Consider the following 14,479-nt stretch of genomic DNA (forward strand, 5'->3'; position numbering starts at 1 on the left):
TTTTTTTTGAGTTTCACTGAATAGGTCCTACCAGTAACTTACTTTTGGTACCTCGGTATAGAGTCCTGCACGGAACCAATTTCTGCGACACAAACTGCAACCTGCATATTTACCCACTTTGATCCACTACCAAACCCGGACCCCCAACTGCCTTATCTCCAACCCAACCCGCTGACCACCATCAAACAGGAAGTGATGGTGCTACAAACCGGAAGTGACATCCTCAAAAGTGGGCAGGGACAGAAACAAGTTTTGTAAAACTTTAAAAGGAGTAAAAGGACAATATTACATAAGATAATAAATTTAGATCTATACCTGCACCTGAAAATCCTCCCCTCATTCTACAGGGTGCCCGCTTTTTTTGTGGGTAATCCGCGGGTAGCCGACTCGCTGCAGGACTCTACCTCGGTATGGCAAATTCTTACCTGTGCTGCTCAATTGCTCTTGGCCAGTAAGTGAGCCTCCTTCCCACACACACAGCTTTATGGCCTCCTGTCCCTAACCATGACTGCTTCCAAGCACAGTTTGCTTCTAAAACCTCATTGTTATGCCCTGTGGACTTGTGTTTGCAGTGCTGAATATGTATTGCATAATAATTTGGACTAATAAAAAAAGGTTACTTGGACAGAAATGCTCTAGAACAGGGATCCCTAACCTTTAGAACCTGAGCAACACTCAGAAGTAAAAGGAGATGTAGAGCAACACAAGCATGAAAAATGTTCCTGGGGTGCCCAATAAGGGCTGTGATTGGCCATTTAGTAGCCCCTATGTGGATTGTCAACCTACACTGAGACTCTGTTTGGTAGTACACCTGGTTTTTATGAACCAAAACTTGTCTCCAAGCCTGGAATTGAAAGATAAGCACCTGCTTTGAGGCCACTGGGAGCAACATCCAAGGGGTTGGAAAGTAACATGTTGCTCACGAGCTGCTGGTTGGGGATCACTGATCTAGAACATATGAACACAGTCCGGTGTGCGTAAATCTAGTAATAAACTCAAGATATTGTACAATGTTTCCTTGGTATCAAGACAAAACTTTTTAATTTAAAGCGGAGACATGATACAGAATATTTGAACACAAAATGTAAGAAACATCATGCATATCTAAACCTACCTTACAAGAATTTTTTTAAACGAAAAAAAAAATATTAAGGCCAAAATATTGGAATTTTCAAAACAGGCATCATAGGAGGTTATATTTAATTCCCCAAATCTTTAAGATGCAGTTTCTCTGTCTTGTAGCGATGATAATGCTGTAGTAATGAGCAGGTCAGGCTTTACCCAACTTGCAACCGCCCTCCCTCCAGCTGCGCCCGCCTTCCTTTTATAGACCCGCCCCACCGATGAAGTCACAAAACGGTCGGGCGAGCAGGCGCATATGTATAAAAGAAGAAGCCAGAAGTCGGCAGTGTAAGGTGGCAGTTGGGGAGAGCAGGAAGAAGAGCTCTGCCCTGTGAGGTCGGCCTGAACCTGCCCGGCCCGCACCTTCACTATAATGCTCATAAATACTAAATACATTTCAGCAGAGTTTTTGCTAAAACCAAATATATTAGAAAAGTCAGGCGAAGAAACCCACCCACAGCCTCATATACACTATATTAAGCTGAAAACACTCAAGGATAGTACATTCCCCAAAAAAGAAGAACGTCTTTTATGGACATGGGCTCCGTCTATTCAAGTCCAGATGCAGGAGAATGGGTACAAATTGCAGACTAATATGGAGGACAGCACTGGATTGGCTCAGTGAGTTTTTATATGCTGAAGATACGCAATAGGTCTGCTAAGAAATGAGATAAAACAAATCATCTTACTTACTTAGAACAGGAACTGCAATGGCTAAAAACTAACTGCTCACTTTAACAGTAAAGCAATGAGATATCCATCCGTTTTTGAATATCACAGATTTTCCCCATTTCTTTTCCGATATTAGTTGAAATAAATAAAAAGCTAGACAAGCAGAGTGTACAGGTGCCTGAAGAGAAGGAGTCGGACGTAGGCCTGACATGTACAAGCTAAATGTGTGACTGTCCATTTCAAAGGTCTAACCACAAACAACAAATATGTTGTTTTCTCCATTACGTCAATACGTGGAGATATCGTTCTTTTACAGGCAGATTTACCAAGGGTTGAATTTCAAATTCAAATTTTCGAGTTTGTTTTATGGCCAAAACGGTCAAATTCAACATGGGAGTTGTTTATTTTCGACTATTCGCCACCTAATACCTGCCAAATTACTGTATAAGTCAATGGGAGAGGGTCCAGGGATCAATTTGGAGTTTTCTGCAGCAGCTTTCCTGACATTTGAAGTTTTTTTTTCAGAGAAAAAAACTCGAATCAAGTTTTTAAAGGTGAATTCAACTGTGTTCAAAAAAGAAAACCCCTACCTCCCACCTCACGTAGACCACCCTCCCTCCCTGCCCAACTGCGCCCCGGGAAATGCCCCTAACTTTATACTTACCCCTCGGTGCAGATTCAGGCATCGGAGTTCCATGCAGCCATCTGCCTGGTCTTCGGTAAGCTGAGTCGGAGACCGGCGAAGTGTCGCAGGCGCAGTCGCAGCAATTCACCGGTTTGTGACAACTGCGCATGCGCTGAAATGGACGGAAATTGCTGAAGTGCCGGAAGAAGACATGGAAGATGGCTGCGTGGAATTCTGATGCCTGAATCTGCACCAAGGGGCTAAGTATAAAGTTAGGGGCATTAACCAGGGGGGCAGCTAGGCTGGGGGGGAGGGGTCTAAGTGGGGTGGGGGGGGTAAGGTTTTTTTTGGAAAATGCTTGAATTCTCCTTTAAAACTCTATTCATATTCGATTCAAGGTTTTGGTCGATCCTTTTCACCAGTGTTTAGAAAATTCGTTGTTTTTTTTTTTTAAATAAATTAATTCGTTTTTTTTTTTTTAAAAAAAAATACATTTTTTCACTAAACTTCCATGAATTCGAACTTTGAGCCTTGACAAATCTGCCCCTTAGTGTGTGAAAACAATACCCATATTTCAACCTTGAGGGCTTGTTAATTCAAGATGATTGTTGTTTTATTTACCGGAGTATTAAAAAAGGAGGAGCGATGCTTGTTCAATGGGGATAATTGCAGTCATTTCATATGCTGTTGGGAGTGATAGAACTAATAACGGGGCGTGGACGTCCTTGCAGTGGTGGACTGATAAGGTACCAGTCAATGTTGTTTCTGAAGAAGGATCTAATCCTTGTAGACAAATGGTACAGGATCTGCGGCTCTCAATGTAAAACATATATAATGATAAACAACATCATAGCAGGACCTGGGTGACAAGGGCCATATTGATCCATGCCGGTGTGTGGGTAGGTACCCCCTCTTCTGGGCACACCAGGCAGGTAAGGCATCATCTCACTAAGTGATAGGTCAGCCAGTACATGAAGATGGGCTGCACAGCAGCAATAGCCATTGTAAGGTACATACGCAGCTGGTTCCTGGCTCCACGAACCAAAACACCTTCAGCTGCAGCCTCAGAGAGGATCTTCAAACGAAGGGTGCGGATCTGAAAAGTCAAAGCATATTAATAGGAATCAATAATATTTTGCAAAGCTGCCAGTTTAATAAAAAAAAAATCGTAATCCACCTAGAAGTCTCTCCATTACCTACAAACTGAGTTCTGTAAACAGTTGAGTATTATTTCACTGTCCTGCAGACAATGGGGCAGATTCACTAAAGGGCGAATTGTCGCCATCGAACGTTTCAACAGGTGAAAATTGCGTCCTGGGTGCCGAACACTGGCGACTTTTTCCTAGCGTTGCTTCGGAAGTGCAAGCGTTTCAAATCAAAATGACGCTTCTGCCTAACTTCGTTAGTCCTCTTATGCTTAGGTCAATTTGAATAGGGCGGGTACATTAAAGTCCTATGGACGTCTTTATTAGAGATGTTGGTGTAAATACTTGAAGTGACCACTTTTTATTCAGATTCTTTGGACATTTGTAATAAAGACCAAATAGATCCTCTAATGCCCTACACATGAGCCCACCCTAAAATGAATGTTCCCTCAAATATCTGGGGGAAAATGTTAACACAAAAACGTTTAATAGTTAGGACTTTTGCAGGCAATCCCGCTTAAAAAAAGGACAAGTCGCCAGCGTTTTTTACAACTTTAATGCATTTCCGGCAGACAGGATATGATGTCACTGACATAAGATCAAGGAGGATGTAGCTTTTAGCAGTTTGCCTGGTCTGAGGTGGCGAAGTCAACTCTGGCGAAAGAGGTAACGCTCAGTAAAATTCACACTTTTGCGGAGTAATGACTGTTCGCCAGAGCGAAAAGTTGCCCGGCGATAGAGTGCGAATGAACGCTAGTATCTCATTCACTAGTGAATTGTCCTCTACGCCTGTTAGTAAGCGTTGTCCACGCGGATGGGATTTCTGGTGAATTTACGCTAGCGTTAGCCACTTCGCCCGTAGTGAATCTGCCCTAATGACTGCTAATGAAACAATGCAAATATCAGTTGTGTATTATGGACAAAAAACAGTGTAGTACAAAAACACCACAATTTGCTTGGTATATGGTGGACCTAGAATAATGTAATATTGGATTTATGAGGCTGATGTAATGATATGCTCCACTGGAAATGAACAAAGATCACTTACCATGAAAAAAACGATAGAGATACAGCACCAGGCGAGTACTATGTAGTATCCGGTTTTCCCAAATAGAAGGCCAGAAATAACACCTGAAATCATCCTGCAACAAACACAAACAAAAGATGTTCAATAAGTGCGATTGGCAGGGATCAGAAACCCAGACTGTGCCTCTGAAGGTGGCCATAGATGCAGAGATGTCGCCAAACGAGCGGATCTCTCCCCTATATGCCCACATTGAAGTGGCCGATATCGGGCTGATCCAATCGTGGGCCCTAGGGCCCAACGATCGGATCATAATGGATCTGATAAGGGTGGTCGATCGCGGGACCACATAGATGCGTCCGAGATCTGACAGGATTTTTTAACCTGCCTGATCAAGATGTGCCCGACTTTTGGCCAAATATTGATCGGGGAAGCCCATCGGATGGCCCCACACACGGGCCAATAAACTGCCGACTCTATCAGCAGCTTTTATCGGCCAAGTGTATGGGGGCCTTAACTTGCTAAAGCCTTAGTTACCCATCACTGTAAATATATTATCAGTTGAACTGGAAACTGCCACTTATATGACAGAGCACTTTGCTGCAGAGTCTCACATCCCCTTTGTATTATATCGGTGCTGTTTGTATAGGAGTGCAGGTCTCAACAAAGTTATGAGATTCAAGATCAGAAAAGTATGGACCGCACCCCCAATAAAAAAAAAGTTTCTCCTGTATTATTTTGTCATTAAAAAAGATTACAAAAAAGCATGTAACGCATCAAAAGGGTAAAGTGTACAAGAAAAGGCCGATTCAGCAAGATTAACTGAATTGGCCTTTTCTTGTACACCAACTTTTTGAAGAATATTACCGCATCCACGACGGATGTGCAGACAGGAATATTGGCATTAAAAAATGTTTTCAGCTGAATTGGTTCATAGGTATAAGTCAAAAACTGACTTGGATGTAAGCGCATCAATGCCTGACACGTTTCGGACTCACTAGTCCTTAATCATAGGCTCTAATGAGTCCGAAACGTGTCAGGCAGTGATGCGCTTAAATCCAAGTCAGTTTTTTTTTTATTGGAGGTGCGGTCCATACTTTTCTGATCTTATTTCTAATAATGCACTTATTGTTACTTATTAATGCAGTGACCCCTTGTTTGTTACTACTAATTTATTGTTTTGCTGAACAGTGCTTTGCCCTTAAGGAGCGCTATACAAATAAAAATATACATACTAGGGATGCACCAGGATTCGGCCTTTTTCAGTAGGATTCGGACGAATCCTTCTGCCTGGCCGAACCGAATTTGCATATGCAAATTAGAGGCGGGGAGGGAAATTGCATGTGTCTGTCAGAAAACAAGAAAGTAAGAAATGTTTTCCACTTCCCACCCCTAATTTGCATATGCAATCACAATTACACATTGCATAATGTAAAATTTGTACTTATCTGCCAACCTACATCCGCTGGGACTTACCCCACATATTTATATCCGGTGAAAGCAACAAGATCCACTGTGGTAAGATCTGTATTTACAGTCACTAGGTAAAGGCTGAGGAGGATTGCAAGCACCTCTACAATAAGCCAAGCAAGGGCTGAACTGGCCTGCATGCCCAGGATCTCTGGTGAGAATCTGTAAAGAAGAATTGTTTTCTTTATTTCCTGATATGTGTATATAGTGCCAACAAATCTCTGCATCACTTTTACATACATTACAGCACTCTGTCGTATGAATAAAGTCTGTCAGTCCCCCTCCATAATGTCTAGTGGAGCACTAAATCCTAATATTGTCCGATTCAGATGAATCGTTTGGCTAAATCAACCTCTTGGCCTCGTGTAAGTTTTCTGTGCATTTAAATTCTGAAATTCAAATTAAGGGGCAGATTTATCAAGGGTCGAATTGAAAATTCGAATTCCAAATTTCTAATCTTTTACGGTCAAAACTGTCAAATTCGACTATGGAGTTATTCAAATTCGATTTGAGTTTTTTTTAAAAATTCAAAATCGATTTTTGAGATGTATCATACTCTGGTCCTTTAAGAACTTGAATTTGACTATTCGCCACCAAAAACCTACTGTTTAAGTCAATGGGAGAGGCCCAGGGATCAATTTTGAGTTGGTTGCAGCCTTTGGAGATTCAAGTTTTTTTAATCAGATTCGAGTTAGAATTAGATTCGAGTTTTCTGGTCAATTCCATTCTACCGAGTTTAAAAAATGTGTTTTTTTTGGATAAATTTAGATTGGTTGAATTTCAGATTTATAAGGGGAGTTTTAAAACTCACATGAATTCGAAATTCGACCTTTGATAAATGTGCCTCCCCGTGTTGAACATTAAAATGATATTTTAATATGCAAAATATGATTTGGTTTCAGAATTCAGCCAAATGTTTAGCAGAGTAGTTGGCTTTGGTAAATTACTACTCATAACCATTTAAACTCATTTACCATTTAAAAAATCAGCAAAAAAAACCCCTCTAATAATAGTATCCAAGCTGCAAATGGTATGTATGTTCAGTGAGCATTGTGCAAACAGGACCCTAAATTCCTTATTGATGTGACAAAAACACAACTTGTCTCAAAAACTCTATTCATAGTTTCAGGGCACATTTACTGCCTGAGGTCAGACTCGCTGTGCACAGATCTGTAACTAATTTATGAAAAACTAATTTACATAGAGGTGAGACTCATTAGTTTAAATGGAATTTGGTGACTTGAAATGTTTGCAGTGCTTTTTTTAGCATCTGTATAGGGTACTGATAGTAATGAGTTTTTGCTCTGTCATGGTTCCTAGTTTTTCTGAGAGTGCTATAAGTAAAGTTACTAACCCAATATGTTTTGTATATTTTTTAAAAATGCTGATATGAAATGAAGTAACATGTACCATCAACTTTAAAGGGATTCTGTCATGATTTTTATGGTGTAGTTTTTGTTTCTAAATTATACTGTTTACACTGCAAATAATTCACTCTACAATATAAAACTTAATTCCTGAACCAGCAAGTGTATTTTTTAAGTTGCAATATTGGTGTGTGTAGGCCCCATCTCAGGTCATTTTGCCTGGTCATGTGATTTCAGAAAGAGACAGCACTTTAGGATGGAACTGCTTTCTGACAGGCTGTTGTTTCTCCTACTCAATGTAACTGAATGTGTCTCAGTGGGACCTGGATTTTACTATTGAGTGTTGTTCTTATATCTATTATATTGTGTTAGGGAGCTGCTATCTGGTTACCTTCCCATTGTTCTGTTGTTGCTGCTGGGGAGGGGAAAGGGAGGGGGGTGATATCACTCCAACTTGCAGTACAGCAGTAAAGAGTGACTGAAGTTTATCAGAGCACAAGTCACATGACTTGGGGCAGCTGGGAAACTGACAATATGTCTAGCCTCATGTCAGATATCAAAATTAAATATGAAAAAATCTGTTTGCTCTAAATGGATTTCAGTGCAGAATTCTGCTGGAGCAGCACTATTAACTGATGTGTTTTGACAAAAAAATGTTTTCCCATAACAGTATCCCTTTAAAGTTCATCTTATAATATCCAGAACCGTTATAACTTCACATACCTGCTCTGTGTCCCCAGTGCCAAGCCAGCCACCAGAATATATGTGACAAAAGCCATGACTGTAGAGAAAAATAATATATATTTAAAGACAGCATATGGCTCTCTTGCCACTCATTTTATTGCTATAGCTTTTACTATAGGTTACTATATTATTATAGCTAGTCTAGCAGGAAAGGCTTCCTATGCAAATTGCTCTGGATATGGAATAGGTTTCACTTTAACCCATACAATTTTATTAAGGCTGACCCCATTTTTGTTGTTTCACACGAGAGATCGGCACATTATAAACAGTTTGCAGAAATTGGCCAAACCTTTAAATTTCATGAAACCTCTAAAACCCAAACTGCATGCTAGCTTCTGAATTACTCCTCAGGTCTAGGTACCCCCAGCCAGTTTTTCATGTGGTCAGGTTATTTTATCCCACCTGATGAGTGCTAAGAATATGGGTTCTATAGTTACAGAAATAGTAAAATTTCACATTATTTAACAATAGATCCATTGTAGCAATGTACCCATGGCTGTTTAAAGGGTTTGAATCAGCTGCAGTTACATTTAAATGATATTGCTGGTGAGGATATTTTGTAATGTTCAGTTCATCTGCCATAGTCCTTTTCCCCATGATTGTGTCCGTCACAAGCCACTTGCAGATACTGACTATACTAAGGTTGTGCTGTGCTTTAAACCACCCATTAATGTGTGGGTTGGCCAGCTAACAGAATTACACTTTAAACTGGAAATGTATAGTAAAATGCTAGAAGTCCAAGAGGTGCTTCATATTGTTGCAGACCAAGGACCCAGTTTAAATGAAAACTTTACCCCCAAATGAATGAATGAAGGGCATGTAGAGTCTAAAATAGATTAAGGCTAGAAATGCTGTATTTTGTATACTAAATATAAACATGAACTTACTGCACCACAAGCCTAATCAAACAAATAATTTATGCTTTCAAAGTTGGCTACAGGGGGTCACCATCTTGTAACTTTGTTAAACATCTTTGCAAGACCAAGACTGTGCACATGCTCAGTGTGGTGTGGGCTGCTTAGGGATCGTCATAAACAAAGCTGCTTGAGTTCTGCATGGCTGGGAAGTAAGGCGGGGGCTCCCCCTGCTGTACATAAGTATGATTGTTTCCCTGCTCAGCAGTTAGGGACCATCTGATAATTCCTATCCACAGCAGTAAATGAAGGGAGATTTCACTGCATACAGTCAGGTTTCTTATAAAAATTGTACACATTTTTAATTAAAGTATATTGGAGATTGGTTTCGTTTTCATTAAAGAAAGTAAACATGGGATTTTATTTTTTTGCCTTTACATGCTCTTTAACAGATAGTTGATATCATATAAGTGGCATATTAAAAAAATCTTACCAAACTGGTCTATATATTTAAGTAAATATCGCCCTTTCACATCTCTTGTCTTGAACCACCATTTTGGGATGGTTTGTGTGCTGCCTCAGAGATCACCTGACCAGAAATACTGCAGCTCTAACTGTAACAGGAAGAAGTGTGGAAGCAAAAGACAGAACTCTGTCTGTTAATTGGCTCACGTGACCTAACATGTTTGGTATGTTTGTGTGCACTGTGAATCCTACGATCCCAGGGGGCAGCCTTTATTTTTTTAAATGTCAATTTTCTATTTAGGCTTACTACTAAAAAAGTATATTATTATGAAAATGGTTTATTTACATGAAGCAGGGTTTTACACATGAGCTGTTTTATGCAATATCTTTTTATAAAGGCCTACATTGTTCAGGGGGTGTAGTTTTCCTTTAAGAGTAAGTATTTACATGCTTTGAAACACACCTGGAATGTAAAGATCAGGAGCATTGATGTCAAATCTTGGAGCCACAGGGGTGTCCTGTTGGTATCTCACTTCCCAATCCTGCAATGTAACAAAAGTTACAAATATGCCAGAGATGGAGGATAGTGTATTTCTAAGCATTTATTAAAACAAAAAATAAGAATACAAGTAAAGCTGTACCCTCTTTGATTGCCAGACTTTAGCAAACAGCATTTGCAGTTGTAAGCCAAAAACAGGCTGAAAAAAAAACTCACTCACATTCTATCCATTCCTATGGGATTTTAGAAGACTAATTATCAATGGGTGAAAATTGGAACTCACCATTTGATAAATACACTTTCAAAAATCCCATAGGAATCAATAGAATGTGGGTGAGTTTTTATTGATTAAAAGCTGAACTCACATTTCATAATTCTGTCCCAAAATGTACAAGATAAGCTACTATAGAGCCTCCCATGTATCATTATAAAACAGGCACTATGAACAACTATCAAACTTTCAGCAATCGAAATACCATGAAAGCAATTTTTACCTGGTGCATGTAAGGAAACATAAGCAGCCCAATCTTCTTACCAACGTAAACTGTGTCAACCGCAAAATAATATTTAATTTTGCTCACTGGGATAATCCGGTCGATCTTTAAAGGAAATGGCAAAAAACAAAATATTGCGTTAATTAACTATTTACAAGACTGGATTCACATAGCTCTGAGGCCTGATCTACTGTCAACATCACTACGTTAACCGCATTAATACATTAATAGGGATGCACCAAATCCACTATTTCGGATTCGGCTGAACCTCTGAATTCTTTGTGAAAGATTTGGCTGAATACTGAAACTAATTTGCATATCCAAATTAGGGGTGGGAAGGGGAAAACATTTTTTACTTCCTTGTTTTGTGATAAAAAGTGACGTGATTTACCTTCCCTGCCGCCAAATTGCATATGCAAATTAGGATTCAGTTTGGCCGGGCAGAAGGATTAGGCCAAATCCTAATCATGCTGAAAAAGGCCGAATCCTGGCCCGACTCAAATCCTGGATTCTGCGCATCCCTACTTCTAAGACTTATCGGAAAGACCACAACTATTTTATTCAGGGTTCAAGTGTGATATATTACAGTATATTACAGTAGACTGGTGGTCAGGGCCTCCCTACAAGTTAAAAAAAAAAAATTGGTGACGAGGGCCCCCATATAAGTTAAAAAAAAAAAAAAAAACATTGGCACCAGGGCCCCCCTTACAAGTTAAAAAAAAAAATTGGGGCCCCAAAGAATATTTTTTAAAAAAAACATTGGCGCCAGGGTACCCTTTACAAGTTAAAAAAAATTGAAGCCCCAGAGAATATTTTTAAAAAAAAAACATTGGTGGCAGGGGCCTATAGAATATTTAAATAATACATTGGTGGCCAGGGGATTAAAAAAATACAAATTGATGTTCAGTAGAATTGAACTCGTGGCTTCGGGACTTCAAATTCGCCTCCTTTCGTGGCTTTGGGTCTTTTCTTTGCTTCAGGACTTCAATTTGGGCTGTTTTGGTGGCTTCGGGAGTTCGGCGCATTTCAGCTGTTCGGGACTACGGAAATGGCCGCCGATTTGGCACTGCCGGGCCCCCCTTCAGGCCCGGGCCACTTGTACCCGCCCTGATGGCAGCCCTGATTTCATGTATACATTTTCATTTGAATAAAGTCATTATTTTTAAATTTTTTCTAGTAGCCAGCCTATTTCATGTTTATATAAACAATTGTTCTTTCATATTTAAGGAATTGGCTACAGCTATAAATTCACATCCATTTTGCAGATCACTTACATTCTTGTCCATCATTTCCTTTCCCTGACTGGCCAAGCTGCTGCCATAGGCCATAGCAAAGTTGGACATGGGTTCTGACAAAAAGGCTTGTGCCGGGATACCCAAAGCTGGGGATGAATGGTTGGGATACTCTCCTCCATGAGGAACAGGCCCTCCGCTTGTGTCATCAAACAGCTGGTGGGGGGTCGACACATTTGGGTTGGAGCCCCTTGCGCGTCTCTTGGGGGCTGATGAAGAGAAAACATGGCAGGAAGATCACTTAACAGCAAGAGAATAGGTGCAGAGAGAAATGAGAAACAATATTTATTTAGAAATAACAAAACAATGCAGAATGATGTCCAGTTGGATACAAAAGTGAGTGTAACACGATTTATACTGTTAGCTTGGGGATGCCTTGACATGTACACAAGCTGCTGAATGGTGGGGAACTTTCAACTATGCCGTGCGTACAGGACTGGCAATCTGTGGGTTCTGGCAAATGCCAAAGGGGCTGCTATAAGGTGCCGTAGAAAGTCAGTAATTAGTGGGCTGGTGGGGTCTGTTTGGGCCTCTTTGTGGGCTGATTGGGCCAGTCCGGACCTGCGTGCGTATTATCCAAACTATTAGCCTGCAATTACAATTCAGCAGCCCTGTCTCCTAGTCTTATACTTGCAGAGATAGACTCTTGGGTGGTTCACCTTTAAAGGAGACATTTTGTGTAAAAAATAAGTGTACCAGTGCATTATACTCATTTAGATGTAGATAGAAGAATTGTGCATAAAAAAAGTAGTGTTTCAGAATGATTTATTGAATATTTCTGCAAAAACCCTAATAATCCCTCCCTTCTCTTCCACTTCCTGCTCCCTGAATTCCCAGGCTGTGCAGGGGAGCCGGGGGCTCTCAGATCCAATCAGCAGCTAGCAGGACCTGATGGGGAACTGAAGCCTGTCTGTGCTTGTGTGACTGCAGGGCTGTGATTGGCTGTCCCCCTCCTACTGTACTTCTGGCAGGGACCGTTAGGAAACGCCCACACTTCATTTTAAACACCCTATTAAAAATCTATAGGGAGCTCCAATAAAGGGGCCATTTTTAAAGAAAATATAAATTTATAGCACCATGTAAAAAGCAACACCATATATTACTAATAATTGCCTACAAAATTACTTCTTTTTTCATTTATCCTAAATGTCTCCTTTAAGTTAACTTTTAGTATGTCCTAGAATGGCTAATTTTCAATTGCCCTTCAATTTTTCTTTTTTTATAGTTTTTGAGTTATTTGCCTTTTTCTTTTGATTCTTTCCAGCTTTCAAATGGGGGGGGGGGGTCACTGACCCCGTCTAAAAACAAATGCTCTGTAAGGCTACAAATGTATTGTTATTGCTACTTTTTATTACTGATCTTTCTATTCAGGCCCTCTCCTACTTATATTCCAGTCTCTGGTTTAAATCAGTGCATGGTTGCCAGGGGAACTTGGACCCTAGCGACCAGATTGCTGAAATTGCAAAATGGAGAGCTGCTGAATAAAAAGCAAAATCAATAAAAAAACTAAAAATAAAATATTAAAACCGATTGCAAATTGTCTCAGAATATCACTCTCTACATCATAATAGAATTTTATTTAAAGGTGAACAACCCCTGCTGCCCTACCAGTGCTATATGCCAATATACAGCCCCTTCTATGTCAAATGAACAGAATTATTTCATCACATCTGAATAACTGAGCTTTAATTGGAAACCACCAATAAATCCTACTCCATCTAAATACTAATATCAGCCCCACTCAAATGTAAGCTGGTGCAAGTCCCACTCACGGGCTCTGAAGCTGCTCTCCTGGTTCATGGCTGCAGTCTGATGACGCGTCTGTGCCGCCTCCTTGTCACATGCAATGAAGAACCAATCAGAAGTCCAGGAACAAAATTGTCTTGTAGCGCAGAGATCAATTAAGATAGTTGAAAAAAAACCACGAAAGACGTATGTGATGTGGCATAGGGTGTCAACGCAATGGAGGGGGGAGGGGAGCTGGTGAAAGACACGTCAATTGATTGGGCGGGACTTTGTTGGCTGGATACAAAGTTGAGGCGTGTTGGCGTTGGCCTGGCATTATGTAAAGGCATTCGCCGTTTGTTTGTACTGCTGTGTGACCCGTACTGTCTTTACACACGATTACGCGTCCACGTCCATTGTCATTTCAGTTACTTTGTGGTGGTTCGTCTCATTTCCAATAAACATAATCGTTTTGGGTCAAACAGATGTCATTTGTTTTTGTTTTGTTTTTTTACATTTAATGACCTTTAACCTCAAACCAAAAACATTTATTTACATAATGAGGAAAGAGTCATTCTAGGCAAGTGTCCAGTATACATTTATCTATACTTTCAGTTGGCTTCAGCTAAGAGTAGGTTTGCTACCTTTTTTGGCAAAAAAATACCAACAATCCCATACCTCCCAACTGTCCCTTTTTCGGAGGGACAGTCCCTCTTTTGACAGCTCAACCCGCAGTCCCTCATTTGTACTGGAAAGTCCCTCTTTTCTCTGCACTGAACAGCCAGAAAAAGAAACAAAGTTTCTCACTTAATTGGCTTTTAGCAGAGAGACCAGAACAGCTAACAGGTGCAAATAAGATACTTTGTAACAATTTTGAGACACAAAAACACAGTTTAGATAAGGAGAAATATTTTCAAACTTTCATAACCTGCCAAATTTTGTAAAACAAACATGGTAATTAGGGGGTGTGGCCACAGAAAG

At 40.2% G+C, this 14,479-nt stretch overlaps 1 protein-coding gene across 1 annotated transcript; it reads right to left on the reverse strand.

Moving 5' to 3' along the window:
- Positions 1–1,022: 1,022 nt before the first annotated feature.
- yif1b.S (Yip1 interacting factor homolog B, membrane trafficking protein S homeolog) lies at positions 1,023–13,697 on the reverse strand. The gene is made up of 8 exons (XM_041575286.1): positions 13,546–13,697; positions 11,756–11,982; positions 10,482–10,586; positions 9,952–10,030; positions 8,149–8,206; positions 6,065–6,220; positions 4,613–4,706; positions 1,023–3,515 (listed from the first exon to the last, which is right to left on the reverse strand). The coding sequence occupies exons 1-8, from the start codon at positions 13,571–13,573 to the stop codon at positions 3,360–3,362; spliced, it is 903 nt and encodes a 300-aa protein (XP_041431220.1). The 5' UTR covers positions 13,574–13,697; the 3' UTR covers positions 1,023–3,359.
- Positions 13,698–14,479: the final 782 nt, after the last annotated feature.

Source organism: Xenopus laevis, chromosome 8S (genome assembly GCF_017654675.1).
Source record: "Xenopus laevis strain J_2021 chromosome 8S, Xenopus_laevis_v10.1, whole genome shotgun sequence".
Taxonomy (NCBI): Eukaryota; Metazoa; Chordata; class Amphibia; order Anura; family Pipidae; genus Xenopus; species Xenopus laevis.